This window comes from Borostomias antarcticus, assembly GCF_949987555.1.
Source record: "Borostomias antarcticus genome assembly, chromosome: 22".
Taxonomy (NCBI): Eukaryota; Metazoa; Chordata; class Actinopteri; order Stomiiformes; family Stomiidae; genus Borostomias; species Borostomias antarcticus.
Genome location: NC_140255.1, coordinates 8,577,102 through 8,599,765, shown reverse-complemented (window position 1 = coordinate 8,599,765; position 22,664 = coordinate 8,577,102). Strand labels below are relative to the sequence as shown.

Here is a 22,664-nt window from a genome sequence, read left to right as displayed (position 1 = left end):
TGCTGTTTAGGCTACTAAACATCGAACCCATCTCGGTCATTCCTTATAAGGTTATAGTGCTCTACAGCTGTTTTATTTTTTCCATCATTCCAGCAGTGGCCCCGCCTTCTTTCCGAACATCTGTCATGTATGTAGGTCTACCCTCGTGGAAGCGCATTAGAAGAACCGTGCGCTGTCAGTGTCAGACTGTTGGAATTTAGAATTTGACTCATTAGGCTACCCGGCCGTTTTTGGCTCTGGTACGTGATTGCAAACAGCCAGCTCTCCCACAAAATCAGTGTGAATCTACCAGAAGGATAGTCCCTCCGCCATGAATCCGTTATGTGGAAGATGCAATAAAGCCGTATACCCCACGGAAAAAGTGAATTGTCTGGATAAGGTAAGGAGTGTTTTATTTCTGTCGAATAGCCTATAGTGTATTGCAGCTGGATATGCTAGAAATCGTTAATTTACAGTGCTGCATGTTTCAAAGCAATCGTTTTTTTGTATTCTAGACTTAAGGCCCGAGGAAGTGCAGCCTAATGTGCCAGATATCACTTTCATCACTAGGCGTATCACACAGCCGTCTCAATTTAATAGCCTACAGGATTTGAGCAAATTCCTCATTCATGGGATAACATTTTCATTATTTAGTCTAGACTGTGATAAAGAGATGCGCGCCCCTGAGTCCATCCATCAAGCCAATCTGGCAGACAGCAGGCCTACATTTGGAAAAGTAATGGTTTTACTTAAAGGTGTGGTTGAAAAGCATCGAACACATTTTCTGCAGTCCATCATTCACAAAATGGAAAAGATGCCTGTTGAATTGGCTACTTTGCAAACATTCCAGTACTTTCTTATTCTTTAAGATGAACACACCTTACAAGTAGGCTAAATACAGAACACAAACTGAGCGCACTCTTTCCACTTTGAGGTTTGTTACAAACCTCAGTGCTACAGCAGCCCATTGCGCTTATCTACAGGATGTGGTTTTTCAGACCCTCTGTTAGTGTATGTATGTTCTGACTAAATCTGAACACAAAAGACCAAACCTTGAGAGATGAGCTACCTGTACACAGTAGTCTCCAGACAGCTCAGATGGAGAGCAGAAGTGAGTTTAACAGTAACAGAACTGTGGTACAGTACAGCTATATTGAGAAATATCCCTTACTATCCATGCAAATAACATCCCGTCAAATTTTGACATGGATTAGTCCATCGCCATTGGTCAAAGTCATGTTCTTTTGTGTGTTATGGATGAAGGGATTCAACTTGATATTCTATCAAACAATATTATACTGTAGTTGCAGTGCATTAAATGCTTGTATCTGACAGTCACCGCTTGATGTAGACCATGCTTTTTGCTTCTGCTCTGTGCTTCACGCAGTATTGGCATAAAGGATGTTTCAGCTGTGAGGTGTGCAAGTTGACCCTGAACATGAAGACTTACCAAGGGTTTGACAAGAAACCATACTGCAGTATGTGAGTATTTCACAGCAAATCACATTAGGGTAGTCCAAGGGTAAACAGACAGACAGACAGGCAGGCAGGCAGACAGAGACAGACGTACAGAGATCAGTTGTGGTGTCAAGACAATAAGAACAATGTTTAAGCTGTCTAAAAAGTGAAGGAAAGAGGAAGTGGCACCAAACAGACGCAGGACTGCCCCAGTTTCCAGTGTTTTAAAGACTTGCTTCCTTAACAGACAGACATAGTCAGACAGGGAGGCAGACAGACAGACAGACAGACAGGGAGGACAGGCAGTCAGACAGACCGAGAAAGTTATGGAAACACTGAATACCCTAACCCTAGCGTGGAATCGCCTCATTCTTGTCCAGAGCGTGCTGTAAAACCTTGTGAAATGGATGGTGGACAGTGAGGTCCTGCTGGTCAGATGCCAGCGTGGAGTGTGTTGGCCGTCCTCTGACTGCCAGGCCACATGCATGTGTGATGCAGTGATCATTGAGGGCTATCTGGACACTCCACGGTGGTATTAACCAGTCCGTGGGGATGCTGTGTGTGTGTGTGTGTGCGTGCCTGTGGGGGCATTTGTGCCGTTTCTCTCTCTGTTTCAGGCACTACCCAAAGACGTCCTTCACCATAGTGACTGACACCCCGGAGAACCTACGCCTCAAAGAGCAGAGCAAGATGAATAGCCTTGTAAGCCCCCCCCCACACACCCACACACACACACCAACCCTGTTGCGTTGCTTAACAGTCCTGTCCGTACAAACTTGCTTACATTTCAGTACAGATTTATTCAGCTGTTGTCAATTTGCAAACACATCCACAAAAGTATACTCTGTCCCCCGCCCCTCCCTCCTCAACTCTGGCTGTTCCGAGCCCTTTCTTGTAGAAGGGATACAAAACAAGAGTGAAAATCAAGTTATATTATTTTTTAGGCATTATATGCTTTATTTGACAGGTCAGTGAAGTTGGACAGAGAAGGTGGTACAGAGAGAGGGAGGAAGACATGCAGCACCTATACACGCCTTAACCTCTGAGCGCCGGGGCCCCATGAATGTTACTTTTACCATCAATTTCACCATCAGAGCACCATCCTCACCTGTTGGCCCACAGTCAGGCTCATTACTACCTGAAGGCCTGGTGTGGTCTGGGTCTTCTGAGGGCTCTCCTGTAGAAGGGATATGAAGCGAGTAAAAATCAGTTATTGCATTGGTTTTAGGCAGGTTATGCTTTAATTGACAGGGTAATGAAGTTAAAATTCAGGTCACTGCAGAAAGAGCTCAGCCCATATATGTACTATATATGGGCTGAGCTGTTCCCGCACCTTAACCTATGAGCCACCGGGGTTTGAAGCTTCAAAGCACCGCCACCACCACAGAAGAACACTACCTCGGAAAAATCATTTCACTCGGACAGAACGCGTCTAAATACGTTATTTAATGGTAGCGCCGAGGCTTCAAAACCCAGCATTTGTTGAAATAGACCCTTTTGCTTAGGTAAATGAAGTTTCATGTTTATCTAACACTTGAGCGCCTCTCCTAAATGGGCCGACACCGATTTATTTTGACGGCGAAGTGAATGGAGCTGCAAAGGACGGTTGCCTGGCATGAGCGAGCGTGATGCGACAGCAGGACTGACGAGGGCTGCCTCTTCCTGTACTGCTAATGACTGTCTTCTTAAAGTAAGAAGAGATATCTGGTGCCTTTCCCTTCATTGTTTGAAAATTGACGTAGCACAGCAGTGACTAATCCAATCATAACGTTAATGCTATACCAGTCCATAACGGTAGCTGTCTGCAGTTGCCTGTGGCAGTCTGCTTAAGTTATGAAAGTTTGCAAAGTGGTTTGAAAATCATTCTACAAAGCTATCCTAGATAAGATAGCTAGGTCTAGCTCTAGCCAAAATACTAACTTAAATGAGTGGCTTGAATTGACTGACGCTAGCCAGCTGGCTAGGTAACCTCGGCTACTTCAATACAGTAACTTCAATTACTGTACTGGCTAGCTAACGTTACAACAGTAATGTTAAATAACGTTAACCAGCCTAGTATTTTGACCCATCAAAAGCAGTTAGCTGAAAACAATTATTTTAATTGTAAACAGAGGTAATTGTTGTATAATAATTTACTAACCGATCCTATCCTCCTTTTGTAATGTTGTGCTTGCTGGCGTGTCTTGCTACATCAAATTGACCGCGCTCAGTAGGAAAGGTGTAGGACCACGCGAAGCATGAGGTGCCCTATGTGTGCGCCTGATTAAAACATTGTTTTATTATTCGTTTTTGAAAGATTCTGACATTCATATATTATATATATATATTAACAGAGCCTAGTAATACTATATGCATGTTAGTTTCATTCAAAAATAAAATAAAAAAATAGATTTTCGGGAGGGGTGGCCAATGGGGTGGCCAGCTTTTTTTATAAGGGTGGCACTAGCCACCCCTTGGGGAGCCCCTGCTGCGCACACACACGCACGCACGCACGCACGCTCGCATACACACACACACACACACACACACACACACACACACACACACACACTATCATCCATCCACTCCCACTGAGGCCTGGTCCATGATAGTCCTTAAAGCTCATGAGTGTGATCCCCGCCTGTTAAACATGGACCCCCCCTCTCCTCTCTCCAGAGGCTCCTGACCCCCTTCCTGCCCCGTCCCCCGTCCACCCACGCTCTCTCTGTCCATCCAGGGAGGGATCGGGTGACATCACTGTCCTGCTGTGTGATCCCTCTTCACTAACTGACCCTGACCCTTACTCTGCTTTGAAATGAACACACACACACAACCACGCAGCCCAAACCAGGGTTCCCACCGAGACATGGAATTTCTTGAATATCATTGAAGTTTAAAAAGTCTATTCCAGACATGGAAAGTCAGGGGATTTGATAATTTTTTTGGGGCCATGTCATGGAATATGAGGCGCTTTTGTTCGTCCTGTATTGCGTGAGTGGTTGTTATGGTTACTTGATTTTTCAGCGCTCATTTATCCTCTTCCCGCTCTGCAACAGTTTTCCTGTTCATTACTGGTCGTGGAAATTGAGCTTTTTAGTCACTGAAAGTCGGAATTTGATATTTGACTTGGGGAGTGGGAACCCTGCAAAACACCCAACACAGAGTCCCTCACAGGTCCCAATGAGAGCTCACACACTGGGCCCACCCTAACACTGACCCTACACACTGGGCCCACCCTAACACTGACCCCACACACTGACCCCACACACTGGGCCCTGGGGTGGGGGGTGGGGGGGCAGCCATGGACTGAAGTTGAGCTATTGCTTTGAGCTCCCATTTCAAAAACATCAAGTCATATAACAATAATAATAATATATTTCATTTGTACAGCGCTTTTCACAACATTCAGAGACACTTTGTAAACATGCAACGTATACCACATCTCAGCGTGTTCTACTGTACATAGACCCTGTTCATCGCTTGTATCCATAAAAGTCTTTGCTCTCTAGCACCCTTACTGAGAAAGCATACTCCTCATAGCAAGTATATGACTCACATCTTTGTGTGTGTGTGTGTGTGTGTGTGTGTGTGTGTATGTGTTGCTCTCTCCCCTTGGAATAAACTTTAGCAGTTGTGGTTCCTGAAACATAGCTGTGTGTGTGTGTGCGTGTGTGTGTGTGTGTGTGTGTGTGCGTGCGTGCGTGTGTGCGTGCATGCGTGTGTGTGTGTGTGTGCACGGTCAGGCTGTGTTTACATGATGAGTTCTCCAGTGGCTCAGTCCATGCAGTGGTATGTTTGGGTAGTTAGTCAGCGGGCATACCTCTGAGAACCCCCCCCCCCACCCAGAGATCGCTGTTTTCTATTGGTCAAACTGAGAACTCTCTGGCCTATACTGACCCCGTTACCATAGTAATAGAAATAACATTAGCAGAGGTGCAAGAGCAGCAGGTTGTGGTGAACCACATCCACCCATCCTGTCAGGCATTATACTCATCACCTCCGCCCCAGCGGCAGCGCAGGGCGAGAGGTCATGTTTTCGGTGGCGTGCGTTTGTACGTCCGTCTGTCCGTTAGCAGGAGAACACAAACTACCAGACCGATTTTCATGAAACTTGGTGGAAGGGTGTAGCACGGGCCAACGTATAGAACCTGTTTGATTTTGGAGCAGATCCGAATCACGCGGCAGGTCCACGACCCATTTCTTGGTTTGTTTGTTTGTTTGTTTGCAGGATTACTCAGAGACTACCTGGCTGATTTTCATGGGGTGGGGCCATGGATGTGGGCGGGGCCCACGAGCTGCCCAAACATGCTCAGCCATTCACCTCCATTCATTTTTTTGGGGACAGGCTCAGGAGTGAAAAAGTCCCATTCATTGTCAGTGGGGGGAATTGAAACGGCCGTATCTCGACGTGGGAAGGTCACATAGATGCAGGGTTTGGACCAGCATCAAGCTCTCCACCTAATGAATGCAGCGATGCAGCAAACATGTCCTGCTCACACACACGTGCGTGCACACAGACTACACATAGAAAAGCCATCATTTCATTTCAAATCTAATCTCTAAAGTAGCCTTGCTATAGCCTAGCTTTGTATGTATGTGTGTGTGTGTGCAGGTGTGTGTGTGTGTGTGTGTGTGCGTACGTGCCTGCGAGCATGACAATTTGAAGAAGCCCATTTCAATGTATTTTTTAAGACAGAAGATTTAACTTGTGTGTGTGTGTGTGTGCGTGTGTGTGTGTGTTTTACAGGCACTGTACAAAGAGGAGTTTGAGAAGAACAAGGGGAAGGGCTTCAGTGTGGTGGCCGACACCCCTGAGATGCAGAGAATGAAGAAAACACAGGAACAGATCAGCAACGTATGTTTACCGTCTCTCTCTCTCTGTCTGTCTGTCTCTCTCACTCTCTCTGTCTGTCTCTCTCACTCTCTCCCTGTCTCTGTCTCCGTCTCTTTTGCTCTCTCTCTCTCCCTCTCTCTCTCTCTCTCTCTCTCTTTCTCTGGTTTTTGATTGTACCAGTGAAGGGCACAAGAATGATGGATTGCAAAAACCCTTTGTCCCTTGGGGGGGTGAAGCTTGTCCAGCAGACATCATCCCCCATTCCTCTCCGCTAGCGCTTGCCCTGGAGAGCAGGGAAGGGGGGGGGGGGGGGGCGTCGGAGCAGGCAGACATCGACTCTTTTCCCTGTTTATCTGAGAGGGTTTGACCATATAGGGCAACTCCTGCTGGGGCTCTGAGACATGTCTGAAACGCTAAGTCCGAACGGGTCATTCTGACATACCTCTGGTTGTTCTCCGGGTCTATTTTCGTGTTTCCCCGTTCATCTCGGCCATGTTTAGTGCGCTGCTGCTGCTGCTGCAATTTTGTGCGCCTTGCCGTCCGTCTGTAATGGCGCCCTCGAGTCTCTGCTTCCTACGTCTGTCTCCCTTCCCTCTCTCCCAAGGATCTCTCTCTCTCTCGGGTCGTCTGAGGACAAGAGGTTGCGGGGGGGGGGGGGGGGGGTTTGCGTGTCTCGTCCCATCTGGACATCCAGTCCTCAGTCTTCCCCAGTTATCTAACGGTCACGGCTCCAGAGGCTGCATTCCCATGGTCTTAGCTGGTCAGCTAACAGACGAGGCAGGCTGGACGTCTGGTTGGATCCAACTCTCCTAGTTTACTGAAGGAAAGGAGTTTTTTTTTTTTTTACGTAGCCCTTGTTGTTGTTTCGATGCTGTGGAATCCTTTTGGTATAGTATTGCTTAGATTGCCAAACTTTGGGTTGGGTCATGAGGATGAGTTTCCCGGTAGTGATCAGGGTTCATGAGGATGAGTTTCCCGGTATTGATCAGGGTTCATGAGGATGAGTTGCCCGGTAGTGATCAGAGGTCATGAGGATGAGTTGCCCGGTAGTGATCAGAGGTCATGAGGATGAGTTGCCCGGTAGTGATCAGGGGTCATGTTGTTGTAGATATGCCTCTCTGTCTCTTTAAAACTCCATAAATGGTTGTGTGTGGTTTCACTGGCCTGTCAGAAATTGGGAATATGGTGAACCCTTGTGGATTTTTGGCAATTAACAAGTATCAAACATGTGTGTGTGTGTGTGTGTGTGTGCGTGCGTGCACGCGCTTACAGATCAAGTACCATGAGGAATTTGAAAAGAGTAGATTTCGAAGCGATGCGCCTCCCCCTGAGAATACCAGGCAAGGTATGTAAACACCACACACACAACACACACGCGCATAGAAACAGAAACACACACACACACACACTCACTAGTGATTTTGTGTTGGTTGTGTTTTTAGACAATGAACAGCAGCAGCCAGGATACAGTCAGAGCCACAGCCACCAAGCAGCACCAGTACACTCTGCTGCTGCCCCTGTACCGCCACCTAGTGGAGTAGTAAGGAACCACTCATTCTACAAACAGGATGCTTGTGTTATGACTGTGTGTACCCTTCATATTATAGTTCACCCAACAATATATTAATAATAATATAGCTTTTTCTCTATCCTTGCAGTTAAATGCCCCAAAACTGTATGGTTCAATGCTTAGTCGTAATGATTGTTCCTGTGTGTGTGTGTGTGTGTGTGTGCGTGTCCAGAAGCGCTACCGTGCCCTGTACAACTACACGGCGGCCGACGCGGACGAGCTGTCTCTCCAGGAGGGCGATGTGGTGGTGGACGTGCAGCAGATAGACGAGGGCTGGATGTACGGGCGCGTGGAGCGGACCGGCAAGCAGGGCATGCTGCCCGCCAACTACGTCCAGCCCCTCTGAAGCCCCCCGGGGTCCTCGTCCAGCCCCTCTGAAGCCCCCCGGGGTCCTCGTCCAGCCCCTCTGAAGCCCCCCGGGGTCCTCGTCCAGCCCCTCTGAAGCCCCCCGGGGTCCTCGTCCAGCCCCCTCTGAGGCCCTGGGGTCCTCGTCCAGCCCCTTCTGAGGCCCCCGGGGTCCTCGTCCCGCCCCTTCTGAGGCCCCCGGGGTAGAGGTCTTAACGGGTCGGGTAAATCCGAGAGGACCCGAACCGGACCCGAGACCCGTACGGGTCCGAGTCCACATTTCCACGCTTTTATTATGGTCAATTGGGTTCGGGTGGATCCGATTCTATTACGGGTCTGTTTATCATTATGCGTAATACCCGAGAGAAACGCATGACGCAAATTCAGTGAGACCGCAGGCGCGACGCGAGCGGAGACACGGCAGCCACCACCAGTAGCCTACCTTGTGAAAAATAAGCTGAAAGAAAATGAATATAAAGAGGTCAAACCTAACGGCAGCTTTGTGTAGCCTTATTTATTTACGGCCGTTTCATTTCCATGCTGCCACATCACAGCCTGACAAAACAGCGATTGATCCTGTCAAGATTGAGAGGATAAATCGCAATTCCATCAAACTGTGATGTAACAGCATGCAAGCCAACAGCCGTGACAGCCTAAGCGATTAATGCTACTGCTACTTGCTACTACTGCCTGTCGGATCTGTAAAATACCCGATCCGACTCGGGTCTCGGGTCTCTGTTCTACTCCTGCTCTTGGACAAAATCGTGTCCAGTATACATATTTTAAAAAATGATCGGATTTAGTCGGATCTCGGAACGAATGTCTCGGGTCCATCTCGGTTTCGGGTCCACATTTTAGACCCGAGAAGACCTCTACCCCGGGGTCCTCGTCCAGCCCCTCTGAGGCCCCCGGGGTCCTCGTCCAGCCCCTCTGAGGCCCCGGGGTCCTCGTCCAGCCCCTCTGAGGCCCCCGGGGTCCTCGTCCAGCCCCTTCTGAGGCCCCCGGGGTCCTCGTCCAGCCCCTCTGAGGCCCCCGGGGTCCTCGTCCAGCCCCTTCTGAGGACCTGGGGTCCTCGTCCAGCCCCTCTGAGGCCCCCGGGGTCCTCATCCAGGAGCGCTGGGGTTCGGATGTTACAAAGTGTTTTTTTTCCCCCGATTGAAATGTACCATGTAAAAGAAGAAATCAGTATAATTCACAGTAGTAAGAGTGTTGTTGTTGTTGGAGCTACAGTATAATGTTACCTTTGTTTACCTCTTCTCTGCCACCCTGTGAATTCTTTGCCCGACTAAGAGAGACCAAAAGAGAGACTATGGAGAACCATGGAGGAGAGAAGAGAGAGAGAGAGAGAGCCCAGATAAAGGAAGGGTGACAGAGACCGTAATCTTAGTGCCATTTCCAGTTAGCGTAGCATTGGCCCCGTCCAAACAACCCCGACCTCCTGCTCCCAGCCTCGTCAGTTCTCTCTCCCTCTCTCTGATGTTCTCTGAGGGAATTCTGGTGCAACATCACAGTATAAATTCAGATATTTAATGTGTTGACAGGTCAGAAAGACGGGAGGAGTTAAATAGCCTTGGTACTTGCACGTACAAACATTAGGCTGAGGTATTGTGCAACATTGAAGGAGTTTCACCTCATTCAATCCCAATAGAGCCATATGACTCATTCTATCCCAATAGAGCCATATGACTCAATCAATCCCAATAGAGCCATATGACTCAATCAATCCCAATAGAGCCATATGACTCATTCAATCCCAATAGAGCCATATGACTCATTCTATCCCAATAGAGCCATATGACTCATTCAATCCCAATAGAGCCATATGACTCATTCAATCCCAATAGAGCCATATGACTCATTCTATCCCAATAGAGCCATATGACTCATTCAATCCCAATAGAGCCATATGACTCATTCTATCCCAATAGAGCCATATGACTCATTATATCCCAATAGAGCCATATGACTCATTCAATCCCAATAGAGCCATATGACTCATTCAATCTCAATAGAGCCATATGACTCATTCTATCCCAATAGAGCCATATGACTCATTCTATCCCAATAGAGCCATATGAGATTCTTGTAAAACCCACTAAGGTGGAAGTGCCTGGGTGGGATCATTCAAGGGTGCTACCAAATTTGTACTTGTGTGATTCCCAATTCATTACGTTTAAAAGTTATAAAGCTTCTCACTGCCTATTTTACTGACCAAAATCTCTCACAGATACTAGCGATTGGCACCTGCAGCTATCCAATACATTGCTTTGTATATGTCCGCCAAAAAATATAAGGGTGTTGCCAAACGTCAAAGGCATTACCACAAAGGACATCTTTTCAGCAAGATTACCCACAATCTGACAATTGCTTCTTGAAGGCTCTAAATCTGAAAGGAAACTGTATATATTTTATTTGTTTTACAGGTAGTTCTCAAGTGGTGTAACCTTTTTTTTTTTTTCCTTACCTGGTGAGGTAGCTATAGTTACCTCCCATGTGACCAGCTTACCGGTTCTGGCTCTGCAGGTTCCTCCACCCGGCGACCAATCAGACTTCCTGAAAACCAGCTGAAAATACCAAAGAACATGTGTGACTAGAACCCATTATATATTTTGGTCCCGTTTGAGAATTTGATCATTCATATCAATCAATGAATATGCAAAGATTGTGTGTTTTGTGGTGCTTTCAGGAAATTACTAATCAATTATTTCTTATCAATTTTCAACTTTATCATTCCAATTCATTCAGTAAAGTGCTGAATATTTCATGTATTTTGCGTTCTTCTTTTGTCTTAAACTAACATGAGCAAACATTACTTGAAGCCGACTCATCATTGGCAATGATTCAGTGTTACTGAACAGAGTAAAGAACATCAAACATGTTAATCAAAGTTAACATCTTTATTTTTTATTAACACCAACAAACAATGATTTCACTAGGCCCTATCTATTCTGTCACAGTATGTGGCAAATGTTTAGACATCAGTATTTACATACAGTAGTAGGTTTTGATATATCACTTAAATAGCGTATTGACAATATTCTATGGGGATCTCTCCTATTTCAACTTAAAATGTGAAACAGAAAACATTGACATCACTAGCAAATGTTCAGTTTAATATAGGTAAACAAAGAGAAACTGAATCAAATATGTCTGATTAAAAGGAATAAAACGTCATGTGCACAGCAGTGAGTAAAACGGAGGCTAATGTCTTTAATCTGGGTAAATCGTTTATCTTTTTCTAGCTTTTATCTCCATCTAAAATCACATCCAGTTCTTTACTCTCTTTGTACTTTGGGCTGTTTGTTGAAAAGAAGGAAACTCTATTGTTGACCGTCTCCTGGAGTTTAGGTGGCAGCCATGTTAGCTGTTCTTGCAGAAGGTCAGCGTTCTGTCCGAGGCAGTCCTCACATAATCTAGAAACACAGGCGTCACAGAGTTCATGTTTCTGTGCATGTGGTGGTTATTTCCTTAAATAAGCACAGGAACAGAAGTGGGAGAATGTGAAGTCCAGTACGTAGAGGGGATTGTGTCGCTTTAAGAAAGAACACACAATGAATCTTGGTCCTTTTTTTAAGCTACTTATTTGACGTGGAAAACTGAATTCAGTACATACATAACACTTGTTTACTTATGTAATAAAACTGTATGTGGATTTGAGAGGGGTTTTGAGGTAAGGTGGGGGGCAGCCATGGACTTAAGTTGAGCTGGATCCCCCCCCACACACACCTCCCACTTGCAACTGTGCAAGAAGCGTTATTTCACGTCACCAGGACATGAAAGCAAAAGCTAGACCCACGGGATCAACAGCAACAGACTGGTCCAAATAGGACCACTCAGTATTATTAATAGCACAAAATGTTCTATTGACAGACGTTAAACCACTTAGTCACATGTGAATGCACGGTGGCTACAACACACACACACACACACGCACACACACAGGGCTAGCTCACACACACAGGGCTAGCACAGACAGTACAGTAAAATACAACCCTCAGCTTACCCTAACCAACTGCACTGGGCTAGTGCAGACAGTATGGTAAAATACAACCCTCACCCTAACCAACCCCACAGGGCTAGCACAGACAGTACGGTAAAATACAACCCTCACCCTAACCAACCCCACAGGGCTAGCACAGACAGTATGGTAAAATACAAGCCTCACCCTAACCAACCCCACAGGGCTAGCACAGACAGTATGGTAAAATACAACCCTCACCCTAACCAACCCCACAGGGCTAGCACAGACAGTACGGTAAAATACAACCCTAACCGTAACCCTAACCAACCCCACTAAAGCAATGCTACGTAACTGCTGTATTTTTCATTGTCTACATTCAAGGCACACCTATCTTGAAAACGGGACTCATCCAAGAGATGTTGTTTATAAAAAAAAAGAAAAAAAAGATGTTCTCCTTTCAGTGCCTCTAGCATATTGAGCATGTGCAGTCGTCACCTGAGGCTTGCAGACAACAGAACCTTGAGCAGCTCCGTATTGTATCTGTGGTGAATGTTGACCCACTCATTCTCGGAGTGGTGTCATATTCCGCAGTCTACTTCTAAGCCCTGAGTCCCAGTGTGTCTTATAGAACTATGGAGTGCAGTACACATGCAGTACATGAGTAGAATACTGTGGGGTCTACTTCCTGGTGTACGAGTGTAACCGAGTGAAACAGAGTCCTTGTGAGTCCCGAGTGTAGGTAGCGAGGTGTTGGCTAAACTCACTCCCCCAGTATGAATAGAGTCCACCCGTGCTGATGAAGAGTTAGCTTTTCATCAGTATAGCAGGTTAAAACGGAGTCTGTCGCGCTGGAGAGTGGGGTTCGAATCCCACCCTGGGCATGGCATAACATAGGGGTTAAACAAGTATCAAATGAGCTCAGCGCTCGCCTGTTGCCAGTAGGGATGGGTCTCGTTAATTTTTATCGATACTGATACCATTATTGAGACTGCTTAACGATTCAAGTCTTTATCGATCCCACTATCGATACCCTACTTTTCTACTATTTGATGGAAAGACAAGACAACTATAAATTCTTAAAAGAACCGAATTGGTATTGTTTTATTTTGGATTGACACTACTGATGCACAAGGCATAACGTGAAAAGACAAAAAAATAATTATACTGCATATAAATTAAATAAAGTAGCCTAGTATAGGCTATGCTTTACATAACAACACAACACCATTACATAACAAATGGCTGCTCTTAACTAAACAGTATAAGACAATCTCCCTCCTTGGCAAACTTATGCCAATCGATTGCTAGGCTACTAATGCCATCCATTGGTTGTGACCAGCATTGCAGCTTGCTAATGTTAACCAGCTAGATATTGCTATAGCATTGTACATAAAAGTGCTATGCTATACACTATTAGGCTATTTTACGTTGACAGTAATTAAATCTAGATGTCTTCTGTGCAAGCTACATTCCCACTGTCATCCTTGTTAAAGGAGCAGTAAAGGGAAAATGCATGTTTAGCCCTGTTTTAAGGTTACTTATGATCATATACAATGGTTCAGATCAAAACGTTGACAAAACTAGCACTTTTGAGAAAGTCTGATAATTGCTCTACCACCGTTTTGGTCATACAACGGATGTGGGTGGACACCATGAAAAATCATTCAAAAAACATGTTAAACTCTCGATTTCAAAGACAAGAATATAAAAGATTGAGAAACACTGATGTAGAACCCTTTCCAGATTGTTTGCTTGTTCATAAAGAAATATTTTGAACATACACTGTGTCTTTATTGCACAAAGACATACACTAAACTTCTTCCGGTCCCAGAAGCCTGCTGAGTGTGAAGTCAACTGAACAAACCATACCCAGGATATGATATTTTATATGCCCCTTTTTATTGTGTAAAGCCAATTTGAGTAGCCATGAAAAGCACTTAATAAATGTGATGTATTATTATTGTTATTATTAGTAGTAGTAGTATTAGTAGTACCCGTGTAGTGTATGCAAATAAAGCTAATAAACAGCTTTGAGGAAATGGAAAAAAAGTTAGCAAGTCTATTTAGGCTACACATAATGGGTTAAATGCCTTTACACCTTTTCTCTATTAGTTTACTCAGAAATGTGGGAACATAGAGCTGTGGGAACATAGAGCTGGGGGAACATAGAGCTGGGGGAACATAGAGCTGGGGGAACATAGGGCTGGGGGATCATTGGGCTGGGGGATCATTGGGCTGTGGGATCATTGGGCTGTGGGACCATTGGGCTGTGGGACCATTGGGCTGTGGGACCATTGGGCTGTGAGAACATAGACACGCTCCCCCGATGACAGAGGAAAGTAGACATCTAGCACTAGATTTAAGTACTGTCAATGCCAACGAACAGGACTTATTGAGTTGCGCACAGCATGCAGACCTGGGTCGGTAGAAGAGGACGAGAGAGTTGGTCTGTCTCGCACTTTGTGACTATCAAATGTAGTGGGCAGCATTTAAATGCTTTAGCATAAACGTTGTATTTCCCCCCTTGCAGGAAAATATCTGAGAGCACAGGTTGAATTTCACCTCCTCCTTTTCTTTCACTTTTGTGAAATGTAACCACGCCTTAGTTCGCTTTGTGAGCTCAGCCATTCTCTCCCCCAAAATGAAAAATAAAGCGGTGCGGGAGGCCATTGTAACTTTATTTATTTAAACCGCGGATGGATTGAAATGACGTGACTCGTCTCACGAGATTTAAAATTGACATTACATTATCATAGGACATGCTAGTCTCCATAGCAGAATCTATAAGCTCGGGTCTACCTTCTTATCAAGTTTCTCGAAATCCTCGAACCGGGTCTTAATAGAACCACTTTTCGAGACCCATCCCTAGTTACCAGCAGCCTTACCTGAGGAGGGGGTACGGCCGGCTCTGGAACACAAGAACGTCTTTGCAGTGGTTCTGAGTGGGAGACCTCAGGACAGTGATCTGTAGACAGAGGGTTGACAACATACTGTAAACGGATGGATGGAGAGTGTGTCCAGTTCACTGAACCGGCATCCCTACTGACTTAACAACCTGAACCATTTGGGTAGTCCGCATGGCATTACTGACATCACGTGACCTTACTTTGCTCTCGCAAATCAAATGTTGTGTCCTCTGCCGAGTTCCAAGGTCCTGGACCGCGTCATGTTTATCATGAGTGAAATCGGTACGTTGACATGTGTAGAATTCCTGTCTGACCCCGACTAAACCCTTGAAATCACCTTAACAACACTTGAGCTGTATTTACATAATGCAGTTTAAACCATTCATTTCACACTTAGGATTACGGGTTTCCAGTGAGCATATCCCTGCATGTTCCAGCCAAAACCAGGATATTAAAATGGCCGTGTACTATTTCAGATGTCATCTGCGAATTAAAGTTTATCCTAGCGCTCAGATTAAAATAACAGCTACGCTACTGATTCTAACTCGTATGAAGCCCGTCAGCCGCTGACGGTGGATCTGGGTTAAACCGTCAGACACGCATACCGAGTCCATCAGCAGGGAGAAGTCCTGGCTGCCCCCGAACACGACCACGTCACCGTCCCTGCCCCGACACGCAGAGTGCCACAACCTGTAGAGGATTATGATGACAGCCTGTCAGTGCATTTCATTTCACTGTTTATGATTTGATGAGTTTGGGAGTCTGAGAGTGGGGGTGTGTTTGTGGGTGAGGGTGAGAGAGAGAGAGAGAGAGAGAGAGAGAGAGAGAGAGAGAGAGAGACAGAGAGAGAGAAAGTGAGTGAGTGAGAGAGAGAGAGTAAGAGAGAGAGAGTTAGAGAGAGACAGAGAGAGAGAAAGAGTGAGAGACAGAGAGAGAGTAAGAGAGTAAGTGAGAGAGAGAGAGCAAGAGAGTATGAGAGAGATTAAGAGAGTGAGAGAGAGTAAGAGAGAGTAAGAGAGTGAGAGGAAGAGTAAGGGAGTGTGAGAGAGAGAGAGTGAGAGAGAGAGAGATAGAGTAAGAGAGAGAGAGAGAGAGAGTAAAAGAGTGAGAGAGAGACAGAGAGAGTGAGTGAGTGAGTGAGTAAGAGAGAGAGAGACCCATGATGGCGGTTGCCATAATTGGGACCAACGGGACCTTTTATAAGTGCAGCTTCATCGAGAATCAGACGCTGCCTTGGTTACAGCGAACAACGACGGGGTGAAGGCCTGCTGGGGCCCTCAGGGGCCGCGTTCTCTCACCCACGGGGCCCCTGGGAAAACACAGGGGCTTGTTGTCTCTCATACCTGGGCTTGTCACGGTGCGGGTGATCCCGTGGCCTCCACTCCCTCATCAGCGTGTCAAACTCCCAGCCGTCACCTGGCGGGAACGGTTTGAACAGTGAGCATTAAAGCCTCCCTGACTAAGAGAGGAATTCGCCTGAGGCTTCAATCACATTACAGCCATACAGGGAACTTGTCTGCAACCTGACAGCTGAAACTATTAAATCATGACTATAGTGCTACTACAGTGCTTCCTATAGTATGTAGGATAGTACAGGTAAAACAAAGAGCACTGTGTCCTGAAATGACATACTTGCTCAGCACTGCTCAGTATCGACTTAGACAACATGGCAGCTGTGAGATGGAAATGGTCTGTGTGTGTGTGTGTGTTGGCATCATAAAAAATAGATAAGAGGTCTATTTAAGCAAACAAGCAGCCCAGGCAACCTTAACCAGGAGTCAGGCGCCACGACGACGGCATTCACTCACTCATGGGTTCTCCGCTGATTCCCAGGCCGCCGTACAGAAAGAGTGTGTGGTCAGACGCAGGACACAGGGTGTGTGAGGACCGCCCCAGGGGCACCGGGAGAGGGGGGGGCTCACTGGAGGGACGGGAAGTCACACACACACGCAACACACACACACGCGCGCACACACACGCACATACACACACACACATACATACATGAGCTAGGCTACTCTCTGGAAACGCAGAGATGAAAGTACAGCAGCGAGATAAAAAAAGGAAACGGGTGTTTTACAACGACGCGTGATACAGCGTGAAAAAGACAGGAGGAAAGAGAGAGAGAGAGAGAGAATGAGGAAGTGGCGTTACATTCGTGTCCATATCCAGGTCAGCAGATCTAGACAGTGGAGGTCCAGGTGCACGGTCTCCTGTCAGAGCGATATCAACACAGCATGACCATAGGGACCTTCAGCCAATGGAAGGTCAGATTTAAAATGTGGGAGGGACCGCGGAACGGAACCCTTCACAGGATCATTTCCATCGACTCGAGTTTGTATAGGTTCAATGACCGCATCGATGCGTGGTTCAAGTGTGGTCATGAGCAAAGCTGTTGCCCACTGACCTGCAGGAATTTATTGAACAACAATTTCCCCTCAAGGATCAGTTAGGTACCCATTTATCTACTCACCAGACCCCCGCAGACGTAACCTTTGACCCCAAGGGTGGCGCTGGCATGCGAGGCCCGGGGTGCAGGAGCGAGACCCTGCCGAGAGAAGCCGAGAGGCGAGCGCTCGTCATCGACACAACAATGGAGTGAGTGAACGTGTAAAAAGCTATAACTCTGTTTTAAATGGATTTCATGAACTACTGTAACTGGATGTAACTGTTCATCCACGCGCTGATAAAGCATGGATTTGTGATCCTGGGTTAACAGGACTAGAAACACAAGCCTACTGCTGCTGTAAGACTCCCTACTCCAACCCTGAGGCCTTTTCTCAGGGACATTCTGGACTCTCACCTGAGTTTCTGGTTGACTCCAAGTAGCAGTGAGAGTGTCAAAGACGTTGACCTCGTTGTTCCAACCCCAAAACCTGAAAGAAATGGTCCCGATTGTCACCTATGGAATGAAAATTTAAAAAAGTCTCAGTATATGTGAGTAGAAAACTTTTAAGTATTGTTGTCTTTTTTTAAATGTCATCCATGTACCCAGGACGACTCGTCCACAGTGAAGCTCCTGGAGGCGTTGGCCTCCTGCATGGTCTTGCACCCGTACCCCCCGAAGTAGATCAGTCTACAAACAGCCAAGAAAAGCACTGGTATTATTGCAATAGAGAGAAATACAGTCAAATAATACACCACATTACAATGGGGTATGATACTACACTGCTACACCTCCACTACTGCATATTCCACACATTTTTGTCAGCACAAGAATGTGATTTTGTTTTCAGAATGTGATTTTGCTTTCAGAATGTGATTTTGTTTTCAGAATGTGATTTTGTTTTCTGAATGTGATTTGGTTTTCAGAATGTGATTTGGTTTTCAGAATGTGATTTGGTTTTCAGAATGTGATTTGGTTTTCGTTACTTGCATCATGTGACGTGTTCAGTCGTGTGAGAGCCTGCGGTTCACTCTGCAGGTGAGATTGTTCATGCGTGTCATTAAACCAGCCCCACCCGGCCTGAGGGGCTGAGACGTTACATCATGCCTTCCGACGCCGGACCTATCTTGACTTGTACGTACATAACCATGCATTATCATCTCCACATATCTGCTCTCTGTTCTGCGCTTCTGTGTTTTGCACCAGCGTGTCCAGGGACAGCAGACGTCACGGTCCCAGGGTCGTGAGTTCAGAGGGACGCAGCAGACGTCACGGTCCCAGGGTCGTGAGTTCAGAGGGACGCAGCAGACGTCACGGTCCCAGGGTCGTGACTTCAGATATGGTTGTGTGTGTTGAGGAAAACTCTGCCTGCTACTCCTCTATACAAGACTGTCTCCTACTCTCGGAGTTGCTCTGACTGTGCCGACTCGACTGAGCCGGGTGTCACTCTCCTGTGCGCTGTGCAAATCAATGCTCCTTCTTTTTGATGTACTTTTCCCAGACATGGGTGTGTCATCATCATTTCAGAGGATTGCTAATTCTGCGTAGCCCCAACAATAGTAGCGTTCAGATTTTTTGCTAAGCACCTCCACCTGCTAATGGTTTTGCTTTCTTCTGTAATGCCTTCTTACACAAACACTGCCATTATGAGCAGAATAGCAGACTATCAATTGAATAGATCATCTTTTTAAGCCTCTCCCTCTCATTAGAGGTGTGGAAGTGCTTGATTAGCATACAAAGTGGCTAATTCCTGCATTTGAATAGCTGAGGTGTGAATGGTCAACTAAAGGCTCCACAAGAGTTTTTTGTTAGCCTATGTCAGGGTGTTAGTCCCATTACTCCCTACCTATTACCCCCTACCTCTGTCAGGGTGTTAGTCCCATTACCCCCTACCTATTACCGCTATGAATGACCAAGAAGAAAAAGACATTTCCTGAACATTGTGGTCATGTTCTTCCATTTAGATAATTCTGCATTTTTGCAAAGTGATCATAATGTTGACTGGTTCCAACCGTGTGTGTGTGTGTGTGTGTGTGTGTGTGTGTGTGTGTGTACCTGTGTCTGTGTGCCCAGCAGGTGTGTTTGTCTCTGGGTGAGGGGGTCGTTCCTCTGGTGTCCGTCAATCTCCTCCAAACGAATCTCTCCGCCGTCACGTCTACGCTGAACATCTGTGAGGAGAGAGACAGCTTTAGTCAGGATTCTGCTCACGTCTCTGCATTCTCTGGCCTGTTACAAAACAGGTCCCATGACAGTCAGGGGCATGGCGGGACTGGGCCCCGTGAAAAGATTCAATATCAGTGTGGGCTGGTGGTGACAGTAGATACTGAGGAGGATTGTGGGTGAAAGTGAGGTGGGGGAGTAGGGGGTTACTCTCCCGTGAGGTGCAGGTTTAACTAGCTCGGTTGGTTTTGTAATCCCTGTTGCAAAGAACGAGTATATCTGGTGATCCCCGTTTTGCTCATTTTATTCAGCAGGGTCTGAATCTCTGCGGTCAAAAAGCACCATCCAGCTGCTGCCCGACTAACATTAAATGAGCTCTAATAACGTCCTTGTAGGGGTAAGAGAGCCAATCAGGTCTAGAATTTTTACTGGGGGGGGGGCTGTCCTCTCTCACACTCAGACAGCGTTCAACACACTTCACAGTGTAAAGTTACTTAGTTATCATTTGATGCTTCAACAATGCAATTGACCTAATCTGACACGCCGGATGGTTGGGAACTTCCAGTTCGGGCAGGCATTTAAAAAAATACTTGGCAGGTGATTGGATGAACCATCTGTCTATCACCAGCTATCACACACTAACTTCCACCACGCCTCGCTGGCATCACACTTAAACCCACCCAGCGTAGCCGTTTGCATTTCCTCATAGAACGCTGTGTGGTGAGATCGTTTTCTTATCTGGCACAAACGGATCGCTATAGAGGATGTCCAGACTGATTTGCGAGAGCTCGCGAGATCAGGATGGCGTCATGAGGATACTATTTCCCCCCAGGGATCAATAAATGACACTACTACAGCTACTACTACTACTACACGATAGAGTAGATTAGATTATATTACATTAGTCATTTAGCTGACGCTTTTATCCAAAGCAATTTAGAATAATTGCATTTAACGTAGGAAAAGCATACTAGCTTACAAGCCTAATACTTACAAGCCTACTACTTGCCAGAACTCAAAAGTGTATCTCCTTTCTAAAACAAGTGACTACGAGTTTAATCTACTGCTGAAGACAAAGTGCAAGAACAGCAAACTAAAAACAATACTGTAGGTTAGATGACTCAATAAGCTGACATTCCCCACCTAATACATTGTGAGTTTGACCTGAGATGTCTGTATCTGTCTGCCTCTATTGCTGTGACCTCAAGTTACAGCGAGGTTCTGCATGCCAAAGATAGTTTTCATATCGACTCTGATCTGACCGCGAAAAAACACGTCAGACCGCTTCCCAGCCCTTCACTTGCACTCAACTAGGCCTTGCATTTAACTAGGCCTATACTCCAACCATACTGACCCTTTCTCCTCCAAGGCAAAATTAGACACAGCATTATGGGAGAAGGCCGGCCTCAGGGTCGAAGTGAGCTACATTATGGATTGGAGGAGTCTCACCTGGTTAGTGTGTCCGTTGGAGTCGCAGCCTCCAAAGACGTAGAGCGTTCCACACTGGTAGGAGCCACAGGCACCGGATAACGCTGGAGGAACCTCCCCCTCCATCCTGCGCTGCTCCCTGACCAAACACAAACACGCAGGTAAAACCACAGCTCGCTGTGGGGGAATGTGTGTTGATTGAGGGAATTGGGGGCATCACAAAACTTCAACAGATAGAATAGAAGTTTAAATGGCTTTTCTAACCAGTACAGGTACATTGAAATTCCTGTCATTGCTTGTCCTGACAGCAACTTACCAGCACTAATCAGTTCTTCATTCCAGTCCTTGGTATGTAGCCTAGCTAGACCTTTTAAGGTTCCCAAACTGGCAATTTACTATCCATAGTCTATCAATTTGATCCTCATCTACATATCTCATCCAATCATGGGGACTGTGTCCTTGATATAGGCAGTGGAATCAAGAAAATTAGGAGCTTGCAATACGTCCAGACACCCACTCTCCTGGCGACGTCAAATGACAATTCATTTAAATTAAGCTAAGTTATTGTAGTGTATACAAGTTTGTTTGTTTTTTAAATGGAAGAGTCATAAATAGGCAGCAACCCAATCATTGAAAGGCACCGCTTGCTCAAAGAGGAGGAAACAGAAAGTCATCTCACCATACTCCGCTCTCCAGGTGGTAGAGCCATATCTCATCACCGGGTAACACGGTTTCTGTTCCAGAGTGTGACTGGCCGCAAAAAACAAACATTGTAATCAATCCCACATCGGCCAAGGATAACCTTGTTTGTGCTTCATAACATCTAGAGAGAAACATGCGAATCACAAAGAGCAAGATGCAAAAAAAGAAGTGTGCTATTGTTTAGTAGAAGAATAAAAAGTGAAGTGACACTTTCAGACTTAAAGTGAAATCAAGTCCATTCAATATTTTCTGTCATTCTAGCGCCTTGTTCAAACCCTGTTGTAGCCTAGATTACAGGTCGTTTTTCTTGCGGGTGTTTGTTGTTGTGGGTTTGTTTATTTGAAAGAAAGAAATACAAATCGCATTTACCTGACAACCTCCCCAAACGTAGAGAACGCTGCCCTCTAAAAACGCTATGTGGTCACTTCGCTCCAGTGTAGACATGTCTCTGCCGGCTCTAGATGCGTCGCACGCTGCGCGGTCAATGGTTGCTGTGTTGCTTTCTGCAGCGGCCAGGAACGCTAACAGGAAACACAAGGTTGACAGAAAGGGATAGATCACTACGCCCAAAATATTTGCACATGCAAATGCAGAAGAAGAAGAAGAGGAGAGAGAGGTTAGTCGGTTGTGGGGGCGTTACCCCTTTGACTTGGACATGTTAAATGTGTTCTTTAATAGAAGAGAGCATTTATTTGCCATGTTTAACAAGTACGGGTAGGTAGGCTACATTGGAATTCTTGTAATTGCTTTTGTGTGTTAATTGTTTTTATTTATGATGTAAGGGATATGAATGGCGAGTCTTTCATTTCCAATTAAGCATTTTAAAAAGTAGTCTAAATGTATAAGACGATCACCACTCATACATCACAAACAAAAAAACATACTTCCTTTTCTTCTTGACCTCTATCACTTAAGATTGCATGGGAGTAAGGACTTCCATGCTAGGATACTTTATG

At 45.9% G+C, this 22,664-nt stretch overlaps 2 protein-coding genes across 2 annotated transcripts; one reads left to right on the top strand and one right to left on the bottom strand.

The window, feature by feature from the left end:
- Positions 1-310: 310 nt before the first annotated feature.
- Positions 311-8,185, top strand: LOC311323601 (LIM and SH3 domain protein 1-like; the record flags this gene model as incomplete). The annotated part of the gene is made up of 7 exons (XM_084455868.1): positions 311-379; positions 1,367-1,461; positions 2,055-2,139; positions 6,164-6,271; positions 7,523-7,595; positions 7,693-7,790; positions 7,993-8,185. 7 exons carry the CDS (start codon positions 311-313, stop codon positions 8,164-8,166), a joined length of 702 nt encoding a protein of 233 aa, XP_084311994.1. The 3' UTR covers positions 8,167-8,185.
- An 852-nt stretch (positions 8,186-9,037) lies between these two features.
- On the bottom strand, positions 9,038-22,152 carry LOC311323732 (kelch domain-containing protein 1-like; the record flags this gene model as incomplete). The annotated part of the gene is made up of 14 exons (XM_084456030.1): positions 9,038-9,267; positions 11,445-11,578; positions 15,012-15,091; positions 15,638-15,722; positions 16,376-16,448; positions 16,841-16,953; positions 17,187-17,245; positions 17,506-17,580; positions 17,836-17,934; positions 18,024-18,108; positions 19,474-19,586; positions 21,028-21,145; positions 21,686-21,756; positions 22,078-22,152. The coding sequence occupies 14 exons, from the start codon at positions 22,150-22,152 to the stop codon at positions 9,038-9,040; spliced, it is 1,410 nt and encodes a 469-aa protein (XP_084312156.1).
- Positions 22,153-22,664: the final 512 nt, after the last annotated feature.